The sequence below is a fragment of the Nannospalax galili genome, unplaced genomic scaffold (genome assembly GCF_000622305.1).
Source record: "Nannospalax galili isolate Female #2095 unplaced genomic scaffold, S.galili_v1.0 scaffold884, whole genome shotgun sequence".
Classification (NCBI taxonomy): domain Eukaryota; kingdom Metazoa; phylum Chordata; class Mammalia; order Rodentia; family Spalacidae; genus Nannospalax; species Nannospalax galili.
The window spans coordinates 1,072,284-1,100,175 of NW_008352264.1; the positions used below are offsets into that span (position 1 = coordinate 1,072,284).

Here is a 27,892-nt window from a genome sequence, read left to right on the forward strand (position 1 = left end):
TAGTCGACCTAGGAGGGCAAGGAGCAAAAAGTGTCCTTTATGTCCCTCTGGCCCAATTATTATAGGCTTCAAAGTATGTCTGTTAAACATCCAAGAAGGTTAGTTCCACCAGTCTGCTACTTTTTATTACTGTGTGTCATGTAGCTAAATCTTGGGCAAAGACCAAATTTTCTCATAAACCTTACCTAGACATATATATCTTAATTTAAAAAATTTTAACAGTAATGGTGCATTCAAAGCATCTCTTCTCAGAAGGTAACTTGGAGAGTGGTTACAATCATGATATACGTGTGTGTCTGTGTGTGTGTGTTCTAGTTTCTTTTCAATTGCTGTACAAAACACAAAACACTCTGACCAATGCCAACTTGAAGATGAAAGGGTTTATCTTACAACTCCTGGGTCACAGTTCATAACTGAGGGAGCCCAAGGTAGGAACTCAGGGCAGGAACCTAGAGGCAAGAGATGGAACACAGGCTATAGAGGAATGCTGCTTACTGACTTGGTTCCCTGGCCTGTGTTCAACCTGCTTTCTTATATAATACAGGACCACCTGCCAAGGGATGGGTCCTCCCACATCACTCAACAATCAAGAAAATGCCCCACAGACATGGTCACAGGCCAATCCAATGGAGGCGATTCCCCAGTTGAGGCTCCCTCTACCCAGTTGTGTCAAGTTGATAACTAAAGTTATCCAGCATAATATGGAAATATATGCACATTCATATATGCACATCACAGTGACACCTATTAATTTGCATAAATAATATGCATAATAAAAATAAAATATTTCACATCCTGACATTTTTTGTGTTGGGAGGGTAGGTGCTGGAGGTTGAGTTTAAGGACTTGTATATGTAAGGCAAGGGCTCTATCACTGAGAAATATTCCCAGCCTAATTCTGTAGAGATCATGGGATTCCATGCAATATCCCCCGCCCCTCTACAGGTTCTGTACTACGATTTAAGACTTTTTTCAAAACTGGAAGTTTGAAAACCAGAAACAAATATCGTTATTCTTGCCCCAAGAAGGCACAGCTGCCAACATAAACAGTACTGATGCTGGCATTTACAGATCCTCAGGTGACGTGCTCATGTCTCAATGTTGTGTGAAGTTCAGGGCATTTTGGTGATCTTTTCTTTCTAGATCTCGCAATATCCTATCCATTCATTCATCCATCCATCCATCCGTCCATCTGTCCATTCAACAGATGAAAATATTACCTATTTTTTTAAGCCAGGCTGAGATCATATTACTAAAACTATGTATCTTTTTTGCAAGCATTCCCTTTTGATACTTCGAATTTCACAGTATATTTAATAGCAATCATTAGATAGATATTTTCCTTTCTAATTAAAAATAATCCACAGACAGATTCCTTGGTCTTTTTAATTACTGAGATACCAGGAGTTAACAAAGGTGATCTTGTTGCCAATGGGAAGGCATATAAAACTTCTATCACTGAGGCTGAGTATGGGGTGGGGGCAGCCTTCAGAAGAGTGAGGCTGTCCCTCAGTTCTTTCCCAAACTATGGGTATATCTTGGCGGGAAACTTCTTTATTCCTTTCTTCTCTCCCTCCTCTGGGCCCCGAAGTCCTTTGTGCTCTCCTGCAGCACTCACGACCCTCCATTTTGAAAGGAGCAGCTGTCTGCCTCTATTGTAGTACTATAAATTCTTTGGGGACACATATTTTTTTTTTCGGATTTCCCATGATATCTAACATAAGGTCTAGCATAGAATAATCCAATAAGCACATTCTGAACAATCTGTTCTTCATTGAGTACTAAAGCTGCCAGTTCATTCTTAAGAGAGTAATTCAACCACAGGGATATCCGTATGTAGAGATCATGGGATTCCATGCAATATCCCCCGCCCCTCTACAGGTTCTGTACTACGATTTAAGACTTTTTTCAAAACTGGAAGTTTGAAAACCAGAAACAAATATCGTTATTCTTGCCCCAAGAAGGCACAGCTGCCAACATAAACAGTACTGATGCTGGCATTTACAGATCCTCAGGTGACGTGGCATTTTGACCGGATACCAGAGTGCGTGTGATCCGGGACAAGCAAACCACTGTTACTTATCACACCCTTCCTGGATCCTTTTCCCCCAGAGTTGTATGCTCTGTGGGTTAAAGGATTTTCTTTTGTGTTGGGCACAAAATTCCCCAAAGCCACAAATTACTTGTCAAGTGGGAAAATATCTCTTGTTAGTTTACAAATGACACCCCTGGTTAAATGAAAAACTTCTTATACTAAAGTCCAAGAAAAGTGAATATGCAAGAACAGACAGTAAACACTGAAAATTTAAAATAGGAAGCCTACCCACCGGGTATTAGAAGAAATGTGTTTAAATGGCTGAATTTCTCGGGAGCGTCCGGGCTATGTGAAATCTAGATGTTTTGAGAGCTATCAAATCGGACTTCTCTCAGAAACTAAAACCTAACATCACTTTAAATATAAATACAACTGCTAAGGCATAGCACTGAGGATAGTGTGCGAGGAGCCCGCAGCAGGTTGTGTAACCGGATGGGTGAACATGGGCACCTCCCGCCGAGAAGTGACTGTCGTGGACCCTGGAGCCACTTTCACTGGCATGCTAGGCGCAACCTCGAGTTACCTAATCCCTCGTGCTTGCATTTCTTCTTTTCCTTCATGTGTGACTGTACAAAGGGCCATCAGGGTCGGGGGGATGGGGGAAACACGCGACACGGACACCTGGCCGGCAGCAAGAGAATCTGCGATGAAACTAGCTTAGCCTAAGGTTACAGGGCGCGGACAGACATCCGCAGGTCTTTCCCAACCACACACGTGGGTGCTCTGAAATCCTCCATCCACAGACACAGAGCCCGCACCATTGTCAGACACAGAGCCCGCCAGACACGGTACCCGCGCGGACCCCAAGGAGACCACGCACGCGCAGCTTTTCCAGTGGGGGCCCTACTGACCTCTCCAGGCCCGCGCACGCAGACGACCCCACCCCCGTCAGTGCGTGAGGAGGCGGGACCTCAGACTGACAAGCCCGTGGGCCGTGCCATTGGGTCGGAGCGTGAGTGACGTGCGGAGGCCCCGCCCCTCAGACGCCCGGCCTTTGGGCCGCTCTAGGGTGCTGACGTGTCGAGCCGGCGGCTTCCGCTCCGCCCCGCAGCCGCAGCCAGTCACCGAGGTGTGAGGGGCGGGGTGGCCGGGGCCCGCGCTCCCCTCGGCCACCGCTCGCGGCCCGCCCCGCCGCCCCGGCCCCCCGGATGACAGTATATATTCCAGGCGGGCGCGGGACGCCGGCGAGAGGTCGAGCCGAAGGAGCCGGAGGCGGGCGGAGCCGAGGTAGGGGCGCGCAGCGCGGGAGGGGCCGAGGCACCGGCACCCGCGCTCCCACGCCACGCGTCCCGCAACGTGCCCGGCAGAGCAGCGGAGTCCGCCGGGTGCACCGCGAGGACGCCGCGCATCGCGGGCCACCTCGCCAGAGGGCCGTGGGCTGCGTCGCTGGCGGGGGGGCGTGGAGGGAGGGGGGCGACCCGGAGAGGAGGCTCGGGCCGTGCCAGGAGTCACCCTCGTGTGCCGGCGCTGGTGGGGCCGCGAGTGGGCCGGTGCCTGGCTCCGGGAGAGGAGCCTGGAGGTTCTCAGGCCAGGGCTGGCGGTGATGCAACTGTCAGTGGGGTGTCTTGAACGTGTGAAGAAAAGAACAGCTCTGACAAGGACCGGGACCCCTGTGGGAGGGGTGACTGGGACCACAGCTGCCTGGCTCTTCGCCCTCCCTTGATGTGGACAGTGGGAGAGGGTTCACATTTCTGGGTTTCCCCTCACTTGGTCAAGCAGAAGGATGGGGTTGGAGGGCTGAGAGCACACATAGGTTCTTGAAGATTTTTTTTTTTTTAAGTTTGGCCCAAGGCAGTTTATTTGTATACTATTTATGAAATCTGAAATCAGGTAGTAGTGATTATGATCATATCTCTCTATCCTTACGTGAGGCAAAAGTTTAAGGAGTTGGAGGTGAAGTTCACTGGGCATGGATCCAAGGGTTTGCAGGAAACTGAAGGCATTTGTCTATTTCACTATTAGTCGGTTGGCGCACTTGGCTGGGGCTAAAGGAGATTTCGTAGCCTGTGCTGTCAGTGGTTAGGATTCAATCTCAGTACTGTTTTTCAAAAGAGATTTACTCACCCATATTGAGGACGTGTAACAGCAGAGGTAGGGGAGGAGATAGAAAATTCTGACGTTCTTTAGTATAATACTGGCCTTTGAATTTTAATAAAGGCATATTTGATAATGGTGGATTGTTAACCACTTTTGTCATTTGTGTTGTTATAGGCACATAGCAAGTTGTCAGAAGTTTTAGAGTAGATTTTCAACTCAGATTTTTTGTTGGTAGGATAAAAATCCATGTCTTTTAACTCTTTTTGTTGCTACTTAGCATCACACACACACACACACACACACACACACACACACACACACACAACCTCTGACCATTGAGAAATATAGTACACTACTGATGGCATAAAGTGTTATGAGGGTGGTTATAGCTGCCTTCGGTAAACATAAATTGTGCTTGTTAGGTTATGAATATTATGTAACATGTAGGTGAGCCCGTATGATTTTGGTAACCTTTGTAGATTGCTAGTGTTCTGGGTCCAAATATCACAGTTTACCATGAATTGTTTTATTGGTATGGATCCATTTTTTTTAAGCACCTAAAGGTATAGATGGGTATTGAATAACTTTTTTAGGAAAAATTTGATTTGTACTGAATGGTTACAGTATGTTTTAATGTGCTTTTAGTAGACAGAGCTCTCTTCATTTTTGACTGTCATATATGAAAAGGTCTGGATTGTCTTATCTTCTTGAGGAAATACATACACAGGGAAGTGAAATTATTTGCACAGGGTCATATGATAGGGGAAGGACCAAGAATTAGGATCTCCTATTCATTGGTTGCCTGTTTTCCTGTGATAATATGTACCAAGCTCCCTCAAATCTGCACAAAAACAGTACTGTGAATGAGACCCTGGGAACTATGCCTTGGAAAATAATACAAATCTACCTCTTCCAACTGTCTTTTTTATTATTTTTTAAAATGTAACATTTTAAAGTTTATTCTTTGAGAATTTCATACATACAACATGTCTTATGTGTTTTTAAAATTTATTTTTATGTGTATGAGTGTATTGCCTGCATGTGTAAGTGCACTTGTATCATGCAGTGTCCACGGAGGTCAGAAGAGGGTGTTGGATCCCCTGAAACTGAAGTTACAGGTGGTTGTTAGCTGCAGTGTAGGTGCCGAGGACTGAACCCTGGTCCTCTGCAAGAGCAGCCAGTACTCTTAATTGCTGAGCCATTTTTCTGTCCCCCCAATTATGTGGGTTTTTTTTGTAAGTTTTGATTTTATTTTGTGTGTTTTGAGTGTTATTCCTGCATGTGTGTAAAGACACCCATGTCGTGCAGTGCTCACAGTGCTTGTGGACAGAAGAGTGTGTCAGATTCCCTAGAACTGGAGCTATGGATGGTTGATAGCCACCATGTGGGTGCTGGAATTCGAACCTGGGTCTTCAGCAAGAACAGCTAGTGCCTTTAACTGCCTAGCCATCTTTCCAGTCCCATGTTTTTTTTTTTTTTTTTTTTTTTTTTTTTTTTTTTTTTTTTTTTTTTCTGGCTGGCCCAGAACCCACTATATAGACCAGACTGGCCTTGAATTCAGAGAATTCCATCTGCCCCTCTCAAAAGCTAGGATTAAAAGTGAATGCTACCATATCAAGGCATGTGCCAACATGCCAGGCCTAGAAAGGCTTTTTTTTTACTTAAAATTTTAACTTTTTTTTATTCTTTTGATTTATTTTATTTTTAAAAAATATTTTATTTTTATTTTATGTGTATGAGTGTTTTGCCTGCATGTATGTAACTGCATCAGATGGATGCATTGGGCACAGTGCCCAAGGATATCAGAAGGGGTGTCAGAACCTCTGGAACTGGAGGCACATGTGGTTGTTAGCCACCTTGTGAGTGCTGAGAACCAAACCTGGGTCTTCTGCAAGAGCAGCCAGTGCTCTTAACCACTGTGCCATCTCTCTAGCCCCAATAGAAATAGTTTTTATTTCCCTAAAAAATGTCCAAAACTAGTTTTTTGACTTCTTTGCTTTTGTATCTACCTGTACTCTTTGGGGAATTTCATTCAGACTGTAACTTATTTTCTTATGCTGGAGATCTTGAAAGTTTTATCAGGTAGCCATGGTATCACTCCTGAAGTTGAAACTATTATTTTATGGTCTGCATTTCTATTTGGATGTCTAATAGATTTACTAAAGTGAACAAGACTCAAAAAGAGGAGGACATTAAGTCTCTCCAGTTTTCACACACCCCTAAATCTGCCATCATCCTAGTTCTCCAGCATTAGTAAATGGCACCCATGTTCCTGTGTTGGGGCCATTTCGCTTGCTATTTCTACCTAGGATACTTTGTCCCAAGCTTGGTTGATTCCTTCATACATAGGCTCAAAAATGAGTCCTATAGAAGCTGTCTCTGGCTTCTTACCTAGTTACCTACTGTTGTCCCTGGTAGGCCTTAGTCCCTTCTCCCATTCTTTTCCTTTGTACTGTGTTTCATGACGTCTTATATTTATCTCCATTGTGTTTCCCTATCACCCAAATCAGTATCTCAAATATTTGACTTAAAAAATAATGACATGTGGTGGGCTAGAGAAATGGCTCACTGGTTAGCAGCATTGGCTGCTTTTGCAGAGGACCTGGGTTCAGTTCCCAGCACCCACATGGTAGATAACAACCATCTGTAACTCCAGTTCCAAGGGCTCTGACACATTCTTTTGACCTCCATAGGCATTGCATGCACATGGTACACTTACGTATGCAGACAAAACATTCATACATAGAAAAACAAAATAATAAAATACCTAAAAATTACTAATGACACATGAAAGTTAATTTTCCTTCTTCACACACACACACACACACACACACACACACACACACACACACGGAAGCTTTTAGGAGTAACCTATTCACATAGTGAGGAGGGTGATTGGGGACCCATCACAGCTCAGTTAGTCTTATGTCACGTAACAGCAGATCATGGAGGTCCCACAGATTATGATAGAGGTGAAAATTTCCTATTTCCTAGTGAAATAGTTGCCCTTGTAGCTTGCATTACTACATGTTTGACACTATAAGTGTTAAATAGTATGCATATTACATGTTATGCCAACAACAGCCTCATGTTGTGTTTACTGTCTTTCTTGGTTGCATCAGGAAGCCATATTGAGCCATATTGAGTGATTGCCTTTCTAGGTTTGTGTTAACTGTGGTCTGTGATGTTCACACAATGATGAAACCACCAAAGCATTTGATTCTCAGAATCTGTCCCCATTGTACCTGGGGGACAATCTGTCCCCATTGTACAGTAGCATTCACAAAGTTTCTGTCACCCATATCCTAACCTTGTTCCTTGAATGCATCTAGTTTTGAGGCATTTTTTTTCCCTTTACTGTTCCCACTGAGTAGATTTTCTTTTCTTGTATTTTTTGGTAAACTTTTCATCCTTCACTGCCTAGCTCACACAGTAGCTCTGCCATGTTCAGGAGATTGTGACTTAGTTCTCTACAAATTTTACTTATATGATAGTACTGAATAGCATGTTATAGAGGGCTGTCTGTGTGCCAGGCACTATAAAAAATACTTTTCATTGGAGGGCTGGAGAGATGGCTCAGCAGTTAAGAGCACTGACTGTTCTTGCAGAAGGCCTGGGTTCGTTCCTAGCACCCACATTGCAGCCAAGAACCGTCCTTAAATGCCCTCTTCTGATCTCTGCAGCATTGCATGACACAGGTGTACTTACACACATGCAGGCAATACATTCATACACATAAAATAAAAAATAATTTAAAAATACTTTCATCATATTAAGTCATTAAGTCCCTTAACTTTAGAGGTCAGCACTCTTTTTTTTTTTTTCCTGCCTTTGAGATAGGGTCTTGCTATGCATTCTGGGTATAGTTTCACTATATAGCCAAAGGGATCCTCAGATTTTTCATCGTGCCTCTTCCAAAAGCTAAGATTTATGTCATTTGCACCATATCTGACTAAGTACTGTCTTTGTCCCATTTGATAGACATGAAAAGTTGAGGCGTAGAAAGGTTAAGTAACTAGCTCAAAAATCACAAACTTGGAATTGGGTAGAGCTGATGTATGAACCCAGCTGGGCTCTTCCAGAGCCCAGTGATGAGTACCACTAAATCATACTGCCTGTCTTTAAGTGAGACCCAGCACTGGATCTTATATGTGACTTTAGAGTCACATATAAGCTAAAATTCCTGTTCTTCTAGGTACTGATAATGTAGCCTGAGGCAAATTACTTAGCCTTTTTCAAACTCGTTTGTAATTGATTGTAAAGATAATTTATGTTATGCCTCAGCCTTGTGAGGAAAATTTTATTCCTATTTTACAACTGCAGATACCAAAGTTGGAAGTGATTTAATCTAGGCAATAGAACCAGTAATAAAAGTTGGTATTGTTTGATCCTCAAACCTGAGAGCTATGTGATGGGCATCTGGAGTTCCTCAGGCACACAGTACAAGAGATAGGTTTGATATTGCAGCATGACCCCTTTCATGTCGCAAGACTTCTGGCTATAGGAGGAACAGGTGACCTGAATCTTCGGGGTGCCTGCCACCTTCTTCTGGGGGATAGATACCTACTGGCTTTTTCTTGTATCTTTGGAAAACTTTTCTGAGTTTTCACAGTTGCTCTGTTAAGTTCAGAAGGTCATGACTTAGTGCTCTGGAGTGCAAATTTTGTGCCTCTTGTCGCAGATGGGTGAGCCTACCCTTGTTTTCTTGTAAAGGCCGTAGTGCTCTCATTACCACTGCCTCACACATCATAAAGTGTAGGTTCACGTCATCCCAGTTTGTAAACGTGACATTTGATAATGGGTGATGATGAGGCAGATACCATTATTAATCTCCTCCTATAATAAGGAAAGGGCCAGGCGTGGTGGCACACACCTTTAATCCCAGCACTTGTGAGGCAGAGGCAGGCGGATCTCTGTGAGTTCAAGGCCAGCCTGGTCTACATAGTGAGTTCCAGGACAGCTAGGGCTACAGGAAGACCCTGTCTCAAAAAGACCTAAAAAAAAAAAAAAAAAAAAAAAGGAAAGGAAAGGATCTGAGGCTTGGGGAAGTTAGGTGGTATAGGTGAACTCCAGAATTGTGCTGTGCTCTGTACTACTTTTCATGAGTGTGTGAAAGGAGGATAGGTTATTTCCTTGTTACGTCTTTCCTTTAACCCTTCTATCTAAGCAGTTGGGATGCAGTGAGGATTCTTTACAGCAAGCCTTAAATTCATCCCTTTCACTCTTTCCTCTCTACTAGTAATCTGAGTCACACTCTTGGTTTTTCTTTAAAAATAATATTTAGTATACAAAACAATGGATTTAAGTATGGCATATTTTTAATATATATCATTGGACCTTGTACGTATTTGTCCCCTACTGCCTTCCTGGCCTCCCTTCCCCCGAATAGTATGAAAGAAACACATACTTGATCTTCCTTCATTCCCTTCCCCATTGCCCTCTCTTGTTCTCACCTCTCTACTCCCTTTAGACCTCTTTCCATGCATAGTCCCCCTCTATTTTCATGTTTTCACACACACACACACACACACACACACACACAGACGTAGATTCTGCATGTGAGAGAAAATACAGACTATTTTCCTGAATCTGGCTTATTCTATTGATGGCCTTCAGTTCCATTTTTCTGAAAATTACATAATTTTATTCTTTATGACTGAATAAAATTTCATTGGTATATCTACTACATTTTCTTTATTGGTCTGTTGATGGATGTCTAGGGTGCTTCTATAACTTGGCTATTATGAATAGTGTGGCAAGAAACATGGCTGTGTAAGCATCTCTATTCTGACTTATGTTAGTTTTGTTTTTATTTTCTGACTATACAGGTTTACATTCCTATTAGAATTATATAAGGGTTCCTTTTCCCTCACATCTTACCAGCATTTGTTGTTATTTGCTTTTTTGATGATAGCCATTCTCACTGGAACCTTTGGCTTTTCATACCTACATTTGTCTTTTAAATTGCCTTCAGGTTTCCAGTTGTCTCTCCTTCTGGTCTGTTCTGTGCCATTGCTCCTTTTTTCTTTCTGAAGTTTGAGGATAGTGTCTTGTTTAGTTTACTGTTGGCTTCCCATTACTTACTGTTAGAACTAGAATCCATTAATCCATTACATGGCCTTCCTTGGTTGCTATGGTCTAGCCCTACCCTACACTGTATCCATCATTGTACTAAAGGAATTCACTTTCTTACTGCTGCTTTGACACCTGTTCATCCTCACTTTTCAGGGCCACCAGGGTTGGCTCATCCTAATCTTTTTTTTTTTAATTAAAAAAAATTTATTATTTTTATGTGTATGCATGTATTGCCTGCATGTAGGTAAGTGTACCCTTGTTGTGCAATGCCCATGGAGGTCAGAAGAGGCTGTCGGATCCCCTGGGACTGGAGTTACGGACAGTTGTTAGCTGCCATCTGGGTACTGAGATTTGAACCCAGGTCTTCTGCAAGAACAACCAGTGTTCTTAACTGCTGAGCCATCTCTCCAGCCCCCTGCTCATCCTAATCTTATCTATACAATGTGTGCAACCCTAGAGACACAGCTAGATTGTGAACTTTTTCCAGCCAATACCTATCTCTTCTTACATTTATCTGTACTAGGTAGATAGACTAAATATTTCTTTGTTCTTTTCCTTTTTAGCACTGTCCAGTTTAACATTTTACTATGTGATCACAGATACTCATGTTTGTGAATAACATGGTCTTATTCATTGATTGTTATGTGTATGTCACTTTTCCTTTTTCCTTATGGTCCAATTTTTAGTACGTAGAGATAATGGTGTTGCTTTCTTTGCTTCTCTGCTTAAGTTGCTATTGAAACTTACTTTTCATGATTATAGGTGGTCCTGTATTCCTAAAGATTGCTGTAGTCTGAATACAACAGTAGTTAATGACTAGAGACAAAGGAGAACAGCTGAAATATTAAGTGGTAGCTTAGTGGTCAGAGGAGTGTGAGCCTTGGGATGAGGGTGCCTGGTTCATGCCCCACTCCACTGGCTATGCTGCTGAGCTTCTTTGTGTTTCAGTCTCCTCCATGTGCAAACAGTACTACAGATGACAGAATTGTAGAACATTTTATTGTCTTTTAAGTTTGACCTTTCACAAATATTGAGAGTAGAAAAGTTCATTTCTTAACATCAAGTTTTTAAAAATGTATTGTGAAGCATATCTTAATGATGGGGCTATGTTCTGAGAAATGTGCCATTACTGTGAAAGCATCATCAAGTATACAACCTAAGGTAGCTATGATGGGATGATGCAATTCACGGGACTTCAGTTGTATAGGTGGTGTTGTTGACCAAAATGTTATTATGTTGTACATGACTACTTGGTAAGAAAAATCCCCTCAGGTTTGGAGATTGGGTTTTGGCCTGTTTTTAATTCCTTTTCTCTTTTAGGTTCACAGCTCTCACATTCCTGGTTTCACAAAAACAGCTTGGCTACCAGAGCACTATGAATGTTAATGACCTCAAACTCAGGTTGTCCAAAGTTGGGCAAGAACACCTGCTGCAGTTCTGGAATGAGCTGGAAGAAGCCCAGCAGGTAGAGCTTTATGCGGAGCTCCAGGCCATGAACTTTGAGGAACTGAATTTCTTCTTCCAAAAGGCCATTGATGGATTTAACCAGTCCTCTCACCAAGAGAAAGTGGACGCACGAATGGAGCCCGTGCCTCGAGAGGTGCTGGGCAGTGCTACCAGGGATCAAGAACAGCTGCAGGCCTGGGAAAGTGAAGGTGCTGAGCGTTAAAGTGTGTTATGAGATAGGGTAAAATGATTAAAGTCTCTGGGTCATGTTGCTAATACTGGGGCTCTCATACTGCATTAAGCCAAGTGATCTGTTAGGAGTGACATATAGTCTTGCCAGGATAGCTGCGGTGTCTGCCATTGCTGATCCTTAAGTTCTGCTTGAATTTTGGATGCCTGATTTCAAAGCTCTCCTCATTTTAACATATTGGCCTTCAATCTCTTTCCCTCCTCAGTTTCTATACTTTTGTTAGATTTCTTAGTCTAAATTTCCTGGCACAAGTTAAATGTTCCAATTTAAGCTGGTTTAATCTAGAAACCTGCCTTAGCCTAGCCTAACCTGTATTTCCAGTCTTGTTTCCTTGCATATGTCTCCCTATTCCTAGTGCTGAACATATTTTAGTTGAGCCAAATAGTTTACCTTCCTCTGGACATTATATTTTGCCTTTCCTGCCTTTGCTTATGTTTATCTTTAGCTTGATTTGTGTGTGTCCTTTCTCTGCCTAGTGGGGTCACCTTGTAAGGTCATATCTTGGATTATGCAGGCAGTTTGTGGAACTGAAATTCTGTGTTTTGTTTGTGAGGTACTGGAGATTGAGCCTAGGGCTTCCTGCATGCCAGGCAAGCAGTCTGCCACCGAGCTCCATCTCTAGCACCTTCTTTCTGTTCCTTTTCCCTTTCCCTTTCCCTCCCCCTCTTCATTTCTGTACTTTTAATTTTGAGATAGAGTCTTACTAATTTACCTGCTGCTTTTGAGTTCATTCTGTATCCCAGACAGGCCTTGAATTTGCAGTCCTCCTGTGTAGCTGGAATTAGAAGCCCAGCTCTTCATTCATCTGTGAAGATTCACCGGGTCTGCTATTGTCAGTGTTTTCTTCAGTGTTGCTAGTTAGAATTAGTTGTTCTGCTTGTATTTCCTTCCACTTTATAGTAATAACTGTTAGCATTTTTCTTCCTCATTGTGTTGTAAACTCTGAAGAGACCCCCATGTCTTAATTGCCTGTGTATGTCAGGTCTCACTTAGAAAGAAATTTTGCAGTTATAAGTTGATCAATAATGTTTGTCGAATTTCCTCAAAGACTCTTATTCAAAACATATAATGGAATTTATTCTCATTATCTAGTACTAACTTGTGCTTTTGAGAATGGCAGAGTAACTCAGTGTAGCTTTTTTGGTAGTTGAAAATTTTGGTTTATATAATCCAGTACTTTTCTGTTAGAAAAAAGTTTACTAAATATCGTGTCCTAGGTCCTTGCATTAGTTACTTTTGCATAGCTAGATAAGATACTAGCTCTAGACAATTTAAAGGAAGAAAAGCATATTTTGGCTCACAGTTTCAGAGGCTTTAGTTCATCATGATGGGGAAAGCTTAGTGGAGCTGAGCAGTTCACATCACCATGGACCTGGAAACAGAAAAGTAAAGCGGTGCTCCACTGGCTTTCCAAACCGTTTTCTCCTTTTATTCTCTCTGGACCCCCACCAAGCCCATGGGCTGGTATCACCTACATGCACAGTGGGTTTTTCCTCTTTAGTTTATCCTCTTTGGAAATACTCTCACAGACACACTCAGAAATGTGCCCCTCCAATCTCTAGATGATCCGAAATCCAGTCATGACAGTGAAGATGAATCAATATAATCCTTGAGTGTTTGTGTGTTTGTATACACGTCTTGTTAAATCTGTGCTTCATTTTCTTAGCTGAGAATGAGCAGATGACACTAGTCATTTTTTTTTATCCTTTTTAAGATATGACTTTATATAGGAACTAATATCAGGACTTGCCTATATTCTCATCAGATCTCTTTTTGAATAACATTTTAGTAATTGCATTATTGCCATACTTTTATGGATATGCAATACTATTATAGCTCTAATTATATACCTGTATTTTACCAGGTCTGCTTTTGTTTTCCACTTTTGGACCTTCTATCTCTGACTTCACAAAAGAGAGATAACCGGCATTCTCAACATTTTGTATGCTTCTTACTATCTTTCTCTAGGCTCACAAATTTATTGATTATTCAAATTGTGTTTCAAAGATCCTTAGGAATTTCACTTCTGAGAAAGTTGTCTCATGTAGGGAAGTAAAAGCAGAAATGACTAGATAGGTCTCCAACCCTTTCACATTTCCACTGCAAGGATAGTTCTACTTTTTTCTGTTTTGTGTATTTGATCATTATATGAGGTTTTATTTAAAAGGACTTGGAGATTAAAGAGCAGCTTAAGAATGATGGTGTTTGTTGAGAAGATGCCTTTCAGAGCTGAAAGGCTCAGCAGCGGCTCACCTAGCTTCTTAGAATTGGGCCTGCCACTAAGAAGAGAGAATGACTGTCAGAAGTCCTCGTGAATGGAGAGCTTTGGAGATACCATGACTTGAACGGACTTTGGATTTACCAACCCTGTCCTCTGGGTTTCAGAAAGGCTTTCCAAACCAAGGCACTCTGGCTTCTTGCCTTCTGCTATCCCAGCAGACCATGTTTCTTCTTGGGGTTTTAAGAGGATGAAGCCTTAGCATTGACTCTTAAGGAACATCAAACTTTGACCCTTATTATGGCTGTAAGCAACAACAGGGCCTCCTATGATTTGAATCTTCCTTATGAGCTTTTTGTTGGAAGCTAATGTACATTTACTCTTTTTCATTTAAAGTATAACCTACAGCTATTAGAACAAGTATGGCACAAAGCAGGAACAAAGCAAACTTCCTTTTGGCTTAGTATCAGGAAACATCTATCTGCAGCTTTAACTGTGGGGTGGAGAAGATTGTATAACCAACTTTATATCTTTCTGACTTAGCCTGAAACTGCCGTGTATTTGCACATTCATAACAAAATAAAGTTTCTGCAGCTGTCTATCAAGGAGAAGAGATTGCCATTGTGAAGATCCTGTGGGAAGATCCTGATAGCTGTTTCAAGGACAGTTTGGTTTTCTTTGGATGGTAGAAAAAGGCATTGTACCGTAATTTCAGAATGTCTGGTGTTTATTATAATGTTAATGAACATTTGAAGCTTAGGGTGGAAAATCCTTCATTTCTGAGGGATGAATACATAGGTTTGTAGTTTCCTTGTTGAGGAGAGTCCTTAATTTAATTTTTAAAGTTTTCTGGCTACATGTAGACAATGTAACATAGAGAAGCAACTGGAAACTCAATTGAGATCTTGAAAGAGAAACAATAAGAAGCTTTGAGAAGAATGTCATTTTGGTAAAAATACACTGGAGAAATAGGATTACTTAATATAAAATACCATCCTTTATTTTTTCAATATTTCAATATTTTCTGACTAGCTTTTGTGGCTAGCTTTCCTTTGTCTCCACTAGTTGGATCACCTGTTGATGCCACCCGGCTTGTCCTGGAGCGCTTGCTCCAGAAGCACCTGTGCTGCCTTCCTAGTTTAGACACTTGCCAGGTAAAGAACAGGGAGGTACTGGTCCAAGCAGGAAGTTACCGAGGAAGCCTTTGACCTATCGCAGGCCACTGGAAACTCTGTTTCTTGTAGATGTTATCAAGGAAAAGTAGTCAGAATCTTTTGGGCTCATAATACATGGAGAGATGTTTGCTATTCCTGGAGACCTCTCACCCTGGCTTGAAATTGTTTTGTTTCTTTTTTGACCGTTGTTTTCTTAAGCTCCTAATAAATTCTTCATTAAAGGAATTCTGTGTTGAAATCCTTCCTGAAGGAAAGTTACTAACTTGTGGGTCCTGTAATGAAGAATTGAAAAAGATGACACAGTATTGTGATTTTCATATTCTGCAGAAGCTTGAGAATATACTTTTTTATAATTTTAAATTAAAGAGTCTTGCTATGAAGTCTAGTCTGGCCTTGAATTCCTGTTTTCTGCCTCCCAAGTGCTGGAATTACAAGTGTGTACTACAATACCCTGCTAGGTTTAGGATATGAAAAGTTCATAATTTCCTATATTGCTGTATGGGCTAAGTACATTTATAGTTAGCCGTTTTTTAGATTGGGGAAGTGCTACCTATTTGAAATTTATGTTATGACACATAGCTTGAAATAATGTATAATTGCCTTATAACCAAAAAGCCTACAGAATTTTATTTGCCTACCTAATTTCAAGCAGTATTTTATTTGTTTGTGTACTTTTTCTTTTCTTTCTTTTTTTTTTTTTTGGAGACAGGGTCTCCCTGTAGCCCCAGCTGGCCTGGAACTCACTGTGTAGACCATGCTGGCCTAGATCTCACATAAATCTGTCTGCCTCTTCCTCCTAGTGCTTGGATTAAAGGCATGTATCAATCACCACGCCTCATTTGTCACATGTACTTTTGATAAGCAATGATGGCTTAACTGTAGTTACACAGCTGAATTAGATGATGCGCTATTTTCAGCCTCTGTGTACATCATTGGATCCTGAATAGCCATGCTGGCTGCATTTGTTTATGAATTGTTCTGGATTTGATTCTTCATGGATTGTTTCCTTTCCTTTCATTTTTTTCCTTTGTCATCTCATAAGTTAGATGAATAAGTTAAAACAGAAATACAGAAATCCTTTGTGTGTGTGTGTGTGTGTGTGTGCGCGCGCCTGTGTGTGTGCCTGTGTGACTGCCCATGTGCACAGGTAGAGACCAGAGCAGGACATCTAGGTATCTTCCCTTAATATTGACCATCTTACTGCCTTGAGAGAAGGTCTCATATTGAACCTGAAGTTCACCGTTTTGCTAGGCTGGCTAACTGGTGGACTGTTGAGATCCATCTTTGTCTGCCCACCAATGCTGGGATCATTGGCATGCAGCTGTCCTCAGCTTTTTACGTGGGTGCTGGAGATTTGAATCCAGAGCCTCACACTTGCAGAGCAAATTCTCTTGCTACTGATCCATCTCCCTAGCCCACCGAAACTTTTTTTTTTTAAGATCACGTATATGGATTATGTTACAATTGATTTTAATAGTAGGGTCTAAGTGAAGATGAGATAAATATAAAAGTGTATAAATTCGAGTTAGGTTTCTAGCTAAGTGTTCTAACTTTTAGAACCTAGGATTTCTTTATATTTTCAGGGTAATTGCTTGCCCAGTGTATTTGCATGTTCATTGATTGATTATTGATTTATAGGCTGGAGGTAGTTTAATGTGTTGCCATTCATCCTGAAATCTTGGTATCTTATTTTTATTCTACCTTTTACTTGGTTTATTAAGTTCTTGCAAAACCTTTACTGGCATCTGTTTGTTCTTACCTTCTAATTTAACAGAAAAAATTTTTAAATGAATTCATTGATGTATATAATTCATTTTGGGGTGTTTGATTTAATTCTGTACATTGGATTATAGAGGTTTTGTGATACGGGTCTTTTCTTTCCAGGATTTTTCCAGATTTCTCAGAACAAAGTGGCGGTTCTTCTTCTAGCTGGTGGGCAGGGGACAAGACTTGGAGTTGCATATCCCAAGGGCATGTATGATGTTGGTTTGCCATCCCATAAGACACTTTTTCAGATTCAAGCAGAACGTATCCTGAAGCTACAGCAGCTGGCTGAGAAGCATTATGGCAACACGTGCGTCATTCCATGGTGAGATATATTTCATGTTGCAACGTGTATTTTGTTATATTTAAAATGTTCATGTTAACTTTCCTGTTACCAGTGATTTTCTGTGGTGGCATAATTTATTGTGTATGTTAAAAGTAATATATATTATAGCTAGCTGTATGATATCAGTGGCCTTAAGGGACAATATATGCTCACTTTTAACTTTTACATCCCTGACTGAGTATGGTTAGGAATACATTTCAGTACTCAGTAAACCCTCAACCTAGAAACTTCATACTGATCAGTAGCTTGTCTAGGACAGAATTTGATTGAAAGCCAGTTTCCTTCTGATTTCTGACGGTGGTAGCTATTCTACATTGCTGGCTAGATGTGTAGTGCCATTCAGATTCCTAATCTTTCCCTGTTTTTCCTCCTTCAGAGCATTGGGAATTTATTCTTCAGTATCTGAAATTTCATAATATCATGGTATGGGTCTGCTCTGGGTACCTGCTAGGCTTTTTCATTCTAGGAACTCAGGTCCTTAAGTCCCAGATTCTCTGGTTCTTACTCTTCTCCCACTTCCATGGACACCCCAGATGAAAGCTACTTTGATTTCTCTGCTGTGGGTCAAACTTGTTTTCTCACCTTCTACCAGTATTCAGGGCCTCTGCCTCGGTCACTGTTTGTACCCTAATTACCAAGAGATTTCAGGACATTCTGCTCTGCTTTTCTCAAGTTTTTGATTTGTCCTCTAATCACTTTCCCAGAACAGTTTTGGAGGCTGGCCTGTTTTGAGGGGGGAAATCAGCTGTGCTTTTGACATCCTTCAAGTCCCTGATCTGGTCGTTTCAGTCCCATATGACCAACAAAATCTCTGCTGGTTTTCCTTCTCCATGCAGCAGCCTCTGGTCCTAGTGCATATTATCTAGACTGTACCAGTACCAGAGAATACCATCCCGACAAAGCAGCTGCTTATCCTAGATTCTCCCCCTCTGGGACTTCTGTTCCAATTCGTGCTCCTTCTGTGGCTCTCTGAGTCCTTTGAAGAGACTATTTGGTTTTGTTTTTAAAATTGCCTAGCTTTTCTAGCTCTTCTCAACATAAGACCTGTGTGAACTTTTTTCTATCCATCTCTTCACAGTGTGCTATTTCTGCTCTTAGGCAGAATAGTTTACTTAACTCTTTTGTCATCTAAATTATGGTCTAGCTTGTTTTACCCAAAGATTGATTTAGTAAATGATGTTCACCGTGGTAGGAAATTATACTATTGTCTTCAACAGTTTATTTGTTCAGCAACTATCAGTTGAGTGCCAGCTTTCAAATGCTAATTATTAATCACTAACCATATCAGGCAAAAATCATGACTCCCATATATATTCTAGTAAGGCTAAAAAACATTGCAGCTTCTAATTGTAGTTTTAGGTAGGGTTCTTTTCACCTTTTCCATTCTAGCATGAATTCAATTTTTGTGACAACAGTGTATGATTTTACTTTTATGATTGTAACTGGAAGATGAGCAGAACCTGGATTCTATTTCAGGTTTTAATAAAAAGAACCACAAGAGATCATTAGACTATACTGCCATTATCTTTTTTTTAAAAAATATTTTATTATGTTTATTTTATGTGTATGAGTGTATTGCCTGCATGTATGTAAGTGCATTCATGTCGTGCAGTGCCCAAGGAAGTAGGAAGAAAGCATCAGATCTCCTGGAACTGGAGTTACAGATGGTTGTTAGCTGCCTTGTGGGTGCTGGGAACTCTGCAAGAGCAGTCAGTGCTCTTAACCACTGAGCCTTCTCTCCAGTCCCTGCCATTATCTACTTTATTTAGAATAAAAGCTTTAATTTTTAGCATGTACTTTCACAGAGTTATGAATGCTTTCACTTATACCAGATACAGCTTCTCTGCTTCAGGAAGTATGTTTGATATTGTTAGGTTGATTTTATACAGAAGGATTAATAAAATCGTTGGAAGGAATTAACAGCTAATAATGTGTCTTAGGAAAAAGTTGGAGTCAAAATAAGAAGCAAGTGCTGCCCTAGATTGTCTTTAGCCCCAATTTGCACAATATAGAAAATCTCCTTTCTTTTGTAAGGTATATCATGACGAGTGGTAGAACAATGGAATCCACGAAGGAGTTTTTCATGAAACACAAGTACTTTGGCTTGAAAAAAGAGAATGTGATCTTCTTTCAGCAGGGAATGCTGCCTGCTATGAGTTTTGGTGGGAAAATTATCTTGGAAGAGAAAAACAAAGTCTCTATGGCTCCAGGTTTGTAATCATCCTTATATAATGTTGGCTTAATTCATAGTAATGACACATGCTGTAAGTTTTTATATTCTTTGAATGTAGTGATTTGGATGCTAAAAATAATTTTTTTCTACTTCACAGTGCCTTAAAAAGATGAAAATGTCTATTGGTGAAATGGATGAGTTTTTATACTTCTGGGGTTGTCTGCTCTAGAGCAGCTTTCAGGGTGTTCATTCTCTTCACCTGGCATTCTGTATCTACAGCAGTGTCCATGGCGTATTATTGACTGTAGTGAGAAACCAGAAATACCCACAGTTTAATCAGTGAGAGGCTTTAGTGGAGATTTGAGTCCGTGGTAGATTGCTTGCCTAGTCCATTCAAGGCTCTGAGTTCACATGCCAGCACTGAAAAAGAAAAACAACAACAAAATGGTGAGAGTCTACATTATAGTTTTACAAACAGCTTTCTTTCCTAAATAATGTTAAAATAATCGTTTAGAGACATTAAATGGCAAAGAGAAATCTTTCCCTGGGTTAAGAGAACACAAACAAAGATCTGTGTATACCATATGGTTAGGGACACTGCATGGCACAACTGTCCACAGTGTACGCACATTGCAGACTGCTGATGGCACTTCTAGAACTGGACAGTGTGCTGCTTGTGGAGCCACAAGTAGTGACCTTGAAGATGATCTCAACTGTGAACCTATTAACACATTCAGGTCTTTATGAATCTGTACTTGGAGGAAAAACAGAAAGGAAGAGACAATAATATTCTCCACGTGTTGGCTTGTATTTCATCTGGATTCCTTAAAAATTATTATTATTGTTTGTTTTGAGACAGTGTCTCATGTAGCCCAGGATGGTCTGCCACTCACTGTGTAGCTGAGGATGACCTTGAACTCCTCCTGATCCTCCTTCCTCTACTTCCCAACTGCTGGGATTACAGGTGTGTGCTGCCACATTTTGATTTATGCAGTGCTGGGGGTTGAACCCAGGGCTTTGTGTATGCTAGGCAAGTACTCTACCACTGAAATCCCAGATATTCTTTTCTAATAGAAGAGTTTGCTATTTATTCTTAGCTCTGTTTTGAGACACTGTCTAATTTTTCATCATCATTTAAATTATGGTCAAGGTTGTTGAAGGAGGAAATATATTAAAGCAGCATTGAAAATAGAAAAAGAAGCTTTTAGCTGCATTTAGTTTAAATCACAATGGGCATTCTTATAATCTGGCTTCTTAACAAATGGTTTGGTATAAAGTTCTTATACATTTTTATTTTTTAGATAAGTAAAATGGTTTGTTGGGGTTGTATATATAGAGCTAATTGAATTGTCAGTATTAATAAAACTTGAAATGGCCTGGATAACTATTGCTTGATAAAGTTTATATTATACAATATATTATATGCTACATTATTGAAAAAGGCCCAGTAACATAATTTTTGGAGTTTACTGGATTGACAGTAATAATGTTATTCTGTGTATACCATGCTAAGTAGCTTTCAAAACCTTGTAATGGAGCTTTTTGACACCCCAACTCTTTCTTATGCATGTTCAGTTTCTAGGCTTTGTCACAGGAAAACGTTTTTTCAGAGAACTCCAACCAGTTTGTAAATATTAAACAGTCAGCCGGGCATGGTGGCGCATGCCTTTAATCCCAGCACTCGGGAGGCAGAGGCAGGTGAATCTCTCTGAGTTCAAGGCCAGCCTGGTCTACATAGTGAGTTCAGGACAGCTGAGGCTACAGGGAGACCCTGTCTCAAAAAGACCAAAAAAAAAAAATAAATAAATAAATAAACAGTCTTCTCCTTACCTTCATAATGAGTCACAGTGTGCTCTACTGGGTTGTTTTGTTTTCCAGATGGGAATGGTGGTCTCTATCGGGCTCTTGCAGCCCAAAACATTGTGGAGGATATGGAGCAAAGAGGCATCTGGAGTATTCATGTCTATTGTGTAGACAACATATTGGTAAAAGTGGCAGACCCACGGTTCATTGGATTTTGCATTCAGAAAGGAGCAGACTGTGGGGCGAAGGTAATGCCTTCTCACCTTTAGTGAGGCTTTAAATGATTTTTCTCTGTCAGTCTAGGATTAGTAAGGTGATTTGAATATTTTAGAAGCATTCATCCCTCTAGAGTAACTGATCAATGTCATTGCTTTCTTTAATTGACAACACTTAGTTCTTGAATAGTTCTCAAAGTAACAGATGCTTATTATAATTAAGAATTTGAAATATGTGAGGATGACCTGTAAATACTTAAGAAAGCCAATGAATGGTTATCATTACCCTTGAGGTAGATTCATTAATGAATCTTATCATGTCATGTTCAAGCAGATTAACCTCTTGCTTTTCCTACTGGAGTAGTAGGTTAGGAAATACCATAGGAACAGCAGATTTAGACTTAAGGCATTTATCAGGGTGTCTCATGATATTCTTGGGAATAAAATAGAAATGTGAAGATTAAGGATAAGGACAAGTAAGAATATCAAATTACTGCTGGAATGTCCACAAACACACTGGTTTAGGATGGGAAAGTTTTAATGCTGTATATGTTTTTAAACATTTTTTTAATGACATAGATGATAATGCCTTTGTGGCAGAAGATAAAATGCATATATACTGGGAATAAAATACCCAGAAAACACAAAAGACCTTAAAAACGTTTCAGAAGATTTAAAATACTGCTGTAAACATTGCTTTTCTGGAAGGTTCTAAAGGCTTCTATTCTTACCAAATAAAGTATAATACAATCAAGTTAAAATCCTAGTGAGACTACTTTTGGGGGAAATGATAATTGAAACTAAACCTGGATAGATGGTCAAGAAAATGTTAAGGGGTGATGATAAGAAGGGAAGGGAGATTGAGACAACTGATGAGATACTAAAATGAATTATGAATAGCCACAAGGAGTGTGGCTCTAGAATCAGAATAGAATGACAGGTTCGTGGGAAAAGATGAGGTTTTTCTTTTTTAAGATTTATTTTATTTTTAATCTTGTGTATGTGTGTGGGGGAGGGGAGGGGAGGTATGTGTATGTTGAGTGTGGGTGCCTGAGGAGGCTGGAAGAAGGCACAGGATCCCCTGGAGCTGCAGCTACAGGCACTTTTCAGTCTCTAAAGGTGGGTGCTGGGAACTGAACTCTGCTCCTCTGCCAGAACAGCAGATGCTTTTACCCACTGAGCCATCTCTTCAGCCCTCCAAAAAGTGAGTTAACAGCAGATCCATGTATGTAAGAATGTGCTATGTAAAGATAGGGCATTTTAACTTGTTTTCTTTTAAGTATTCGAAAAATATACAACAACTTTTAGTGAACATTTGTTGCTGTATCATGCTGTTGAACACCGAACTTATTCCTCTGTCTGACTGTTTTTCTACCTGTTATCCACATTTCCTCTGTTCACCTCCTACCCTTCCCACCCCTAGTAATCACTATTTTACATTTCAGATTGGCTTTATGTGATACATATGAAAGAAAGAGCATGTGGTATTTGCCTCTCTGTGTTTTGTTTTTTTCACTTAACATAATGTCCTTTAGACCCATCTATTTTGGTGTAAATGATAGGACATTTTTTTAAAACGGTTTACAGTTGTCCCATTCACCCCTGAAGGGTGTCTAGGTTGATTGTAATCTTAGCTACTGTGAGTTATATAACAGTAAACATAGGAACACAGGAGTGTCTTTATATACTGACCAATTGTGGGCTTCTGTGTTTATCACCATCTGCTGTGGGGGATAAGAAAAGCTTCTCTCTGATGAGGTTTGAGAGATTCACTAATCTACGCTATAATGTAAGTCATTAGGAGTCAGTTTAATACTGTGTTTAGCAGAATAAGAGTAGTAGGTTCTCCCCTGAGGTCTATGGTCTATCTAGCCACCAATTCTTAACCCTGACAACAGTGTCAGGGTCTATTTTGTGGAGTGGGTCTTAAATTCAATCAGAAAGTTACTCCCATAACATTCTTGCCGCTATTGCATGAGTGGGCATATCTCGCCCAGTTATTGTAGCTTGCAGGGTTCACCACTGGGTAAGATGGTTAATTACTTTTCTCTTCCAGTAGTATGCATTGCTATGAAAGCTAGCCAGTAAGGATAAAGCCCAGGTCAGTACCTGCTTGATTTCTCCATGTTCTATAAGTCAAGTATATATTGTCTTTGGCAGTAGGGTCTTACTGTCAAGATCTAGAGGGTATCTAAGAGCAATAACAGTGGCTGGTAATGTTCAGGCATATATGGGGTCTAGTCTAAAAATCTAATGAAGGTCACATCTAGAAGCTGAAGTCTTAAATTTACCCAAATGTGTTTTGAGAGATTGAACTGATGAATCTAATAAGAATTTATAATTAAAAAATTTTTTTTAAAGATAAGGTCTTGTTCTTAACCTGTAATAACTTGGAACTCTAAGGGCTAGAGGTATAGGCTTGAGCCACCATGTCCAGCATAATACTCCTTTTGACTCTGAAAATGATAATTGATATAGTTCATCTATTTAAGGCATCTCTAGTACTTCACGAGCATATGTAATGTATCTTAACTAGGTACTAAGTTGTAATAAAAACATAGTATATTGGATTATAAATAGCTACTAGCTTAAAAAAAAAATCAAAACAAAACAGTGCATTTCTGACTTTGTTCCACTTGGTGTCACTCTCCTTCCTAAAACAGGAACAGTTTTTACTGCACTAAGCTTCAGAGTCTGTAAGTGGGAGGGGACTTCAGAGTTGGTCAGCTTATTTGATCTTAGGTATTAGCAACCTGCATTCCAGTACTTTGTAAGTCCCATTTCAAGGTCCTGTATCATATTAGCAGAACCAGGATTAGAATTCATGTGTCCCATAACTCTGTTATGTCACATTATACAAGCCAGTTTTTAGAATAGTCTTGAGTTTTCCAGCAGCTCAAAACACATTAAACTGCTGTGCTAACTCTTGTGAATGCATTAATCCCATAAAGTTGCAAGTGTTAGCTTTTCTCCATTACCTGTTGGACCCTCAAGGATAAATCCTGTACAGACTCACTGCTTAGTCCTGTGTCTGGCATTGTATGTCATAATCACTCAGTGAGTGAAGAAATAAGAATTCAGATGGAACAAAACCTATGACTAGACTAATGTGATGAAAAGTTTTAGAAACTTTTTACCTATTTATCTGTCTTCCCACCTTGTTTGTTTGAGATAGGGTCTTGTTTTGTAGCCCAGACTGGACTCAAACAGATATGTTTCACCATACCTGACTTTGTTAATTTAAAAACAAAGTGTTAAAGATAAATATTTTGACATATCCTAATGAGGGAGCGATTTGAAATATGGCAGTAAAATTCTTTATAGTACTTTGTGGTGCTTCTCTATCTCTATGCAGTCAGTACCTTTTTATGGAGTTTCTTTGAGAAAAGACTGGAAGGGTGAGGTACATACAGTTCACAAGTTAAGAACCATTGGTAATGGATATCATTTTGTGAAGTAATTGCAGTAATTTTGGATTCTTGCTTTTTAGAACATTATAGGATATTGGTAAAAATATCTTAATTTTATGATACATATCTTTCTGTATAATATAAACTGAATTCCTATATTATTCAGTTTACAAATGCTTTCTTTTGAAATTCAGACTTTTATACTATGTGGCAATTAAATAGTTAGAGAAGTAAGCTTTTCTTTATGGTAGGTTGGGTGTGGGGTGCATAGAAGTGATTGAAAAACAAACCTTGTATGCATTTAAAAAAATGGGAAAATTCTGTACCTAGTACACGCACCCAATGTAGGGAGTGAGAGGTGGTGACAGGTTGATAGACAAGAATTGCAAATAGGCCCATGATTGGATTAAATAATTTTGCTCTATGTTTCCTTCCAGTTTAATCTACTTCCTTGATAAAACAGTTCTTTTTACTGAGTACTGTGTCCCTTTCAGAGTGACAAACAGTGCAGCTACACAGGAGCTTACATGTTCAGGAGTCCTGACTCATGGAGCCAGACTCTTGGCTGATTCTAACTGCTGTGTAAACGAAGTCTCAATGATTTTAGTTGTCTGGAAGAGACTAGGAATGGCTCTATTTTAAGAAATCAGTTGCTGAAGCAAAGTTTCTTAAACTTTCTGGTATAATTTCATATATCCTTAGGATACATTTTTCAAATAGGGGACAGGTTTTTAAAAGTACTCTGAAATATGATTTACTAGTTGTACAGGGAAAACAATACCCTCAAGTACTCTTTTTTATTTGGTTCTTACACTGGGTGCTCACGTCATCTGAACATCTAATTAATTAATTAGGCCTTACTCTGTAGCCTAGGCTGCCTAGAACTTACTCTGTAGTCCAGGCTGCCCTGAGCTTACAGCAGTCCTGCTTCAGCCTCCCAAGTGAGCTTTGATTATGAGGCATGAACCACCGTGTTCAGCTTGAGCTTTGATTTTATATTAATACATTTCATAGTTATTTCATAATTTTCTTCCAAGTATTTTTCTTGTTTCAGTGGTGTTAAGATTCAGTAGAGGCACATCAGGATCACCTGTGCAAGTCTTGTTTTAATTGCATACTCTTATCACTTCCCTCTGATTTTGATATATACTCTTTTCCCAGAGCCATTGTTAAGTGAGCAAATCACTGGTTTTCTTACAGTTTAAAGACATAGAATCTCATACTTCAAATGAAGTCTAACATGAAAATGGATAAATACTAGTAGATTTTTCGGATTAAAATTGGAGTGGAAGCCCAGTGACCTGTCTGCTTCAGCCTTCCTCCTTATCTAGGTTTCTGAAAAATAAAGAAAATGCTATATTCTTGAATGAAAATTGAAGAAACAATTTTCAAATGAAGTCATGATCTGGGCAGTTTAAAATGAGAAAAAAAATATACGCCTTACTAACATCTTTTGTGTTGTGGATCCCAGAGAAATTTATTTTATTTTTAAAGTACTTAAGTCTGACTAAGGGTAAGTCAAATTAAAAATATAAGGTATTTTGGGAAATAGACCCTTCATCTAATTTATCTTTGTCCTTTGATTTCCTTTGGACTCTATATAGATAGTGGTATTTCTGCCTTGACTTGGTTTTGTGATAAATGGGAAGGACATGATGTACCTTATTTCTGTATGGAAAGAAGTCTGTCAAAGAATATAATGATGGTAAATTTTCTAAAGCTTTGACACATAAAGACAGTGTAAGCAAAATTATAAAGGTAGGCTTTGATAATGGCAAATCTCCAAAGAAGCTTTTAATTGAATGTCTTCCTTTCCTGTTGTCTTTTTTTGATGGGCAGGTGGTAGAGAAAACAAACCCCACGGAACCAGTTGGAGTGGTTTGCCGAGTGGATGGAGTATACCAGGTGGTAGAATACAGTGAGATTTCTCTGGCAACAGCTCAAAAGCGAAGCTCAGATGGACGACTGCTGTTCAATGCGGGGAACATCGCCAATCATTTCTTCACTGTACCATTTCTGAGAGATGTTGTCAAGTATGAGCAAGATAGAAAAACCTTTTTTTTTTTCCTTTTTTAAGAAACCAAGCCTTAAAAAAAAAAAAGAAATCAAGCCTTTGGGGAGGTAGACAGATACCCGACGTATCTGCACTCATCTTTTCTCTTGAGGATCACGATCACTGTGTTAGGGAAAGTTATCTCACATTGTGATTGCTTTTCATGAGATGTGTTAGATGCTGGGACTTGGTAGGAGCCGTCCCTAGCACATGAACTGGAGTGCAAAGTTTTTTCTCTTTTCTTTTCACCCTGTCAGTGCCCCAGCTGTTTTCTGGGCCCTGTGGAAGCAAAGAATAAGAAATGAAACTCTTCACTAACAACTGAGAGATCTTTAAAAATAGAATCCACCCTATATCAACTGAATCAGAATTTCTGAAAGTAGATCCAGGGCACATGTCTTTTTGAAAAGCTGCCAATATAACTCTTAATTCAGCTGCTTCTCAGACTAGCATGAAAAGAGTAAAGAAAAGGGACCTGAGACGTGGATGTAGTACTACAATTGTGAATGAGAGGTATTTAATTGACAGTAGTTTCATAGATCTGTGAGGTACAATGTGATGTTTAAACGCATATACACATTGTAGAATGATCACATTGGGTCAGGAAAGTTTCACATTAGACTGTCTACTCCAGTGCTAAGGTATTTCTCATTTTACTGTGGTGTTTAAAGCTGTATTACTGGTTCATCTGTAGAAACTTCTAATACCTTTTCATCTTGTACCTGAAGGATCTCAGGAAGGGTAGAGCAGAGAGAACAGTTTATAAAAGGAAGTGGTGGGGGAGGCCTTGGTGTAAGCGCTCTCTCTCTCTCTCTCTCTCTCTCTCTCTCTC

The 27,892-nt window shown here is 39.9% G+C and overlaps 1 protein-coding gene across 3 annotated transcripts in view; it reads left to right on the top strand.

The window, feature by feature from the left end:
- Positions 1–3,137: 3,137 nt before the first annotated feature.
- Uap1 (UDP-N-acetylglucosamine pyrophosphorylase 1) overlaps positions 3,138–27,892 on the top strand; it is a 36,572-nt gene continuing 11,817 nt past the window's right edge. For all 3 annotated transcript variants that reach the window (XM_008849079.3, XM_017802207.2, XM_008849080.3), the window contains exons 1-6: positions 3,138–3,322; positions 11,528–11,862; positions 17,181–17,385; positions 19,441–19,616; positions 21,458–21,630; positions 26,847–27,040. In XM_008849079.3, the coding sequence (XP_008847301.1) occupies positions 11,583–11,862; positions 17,181–17,385; positions 19,441–19,616; positions 21,458–21,630; positions 26,847–27,040 (1,028 nt within the window). In that variant the 5' untranslated portion in view covers positions 3,138–3,322; positions 11,528–11,582. The remainder of the gene's footprint in view (positions 3,323–11,527; positions 11,863–17,180; positions 17,386–19,440; positions 19,617–21,457; positions 21,631–26,846; positions 27,041–27,892) is intronic.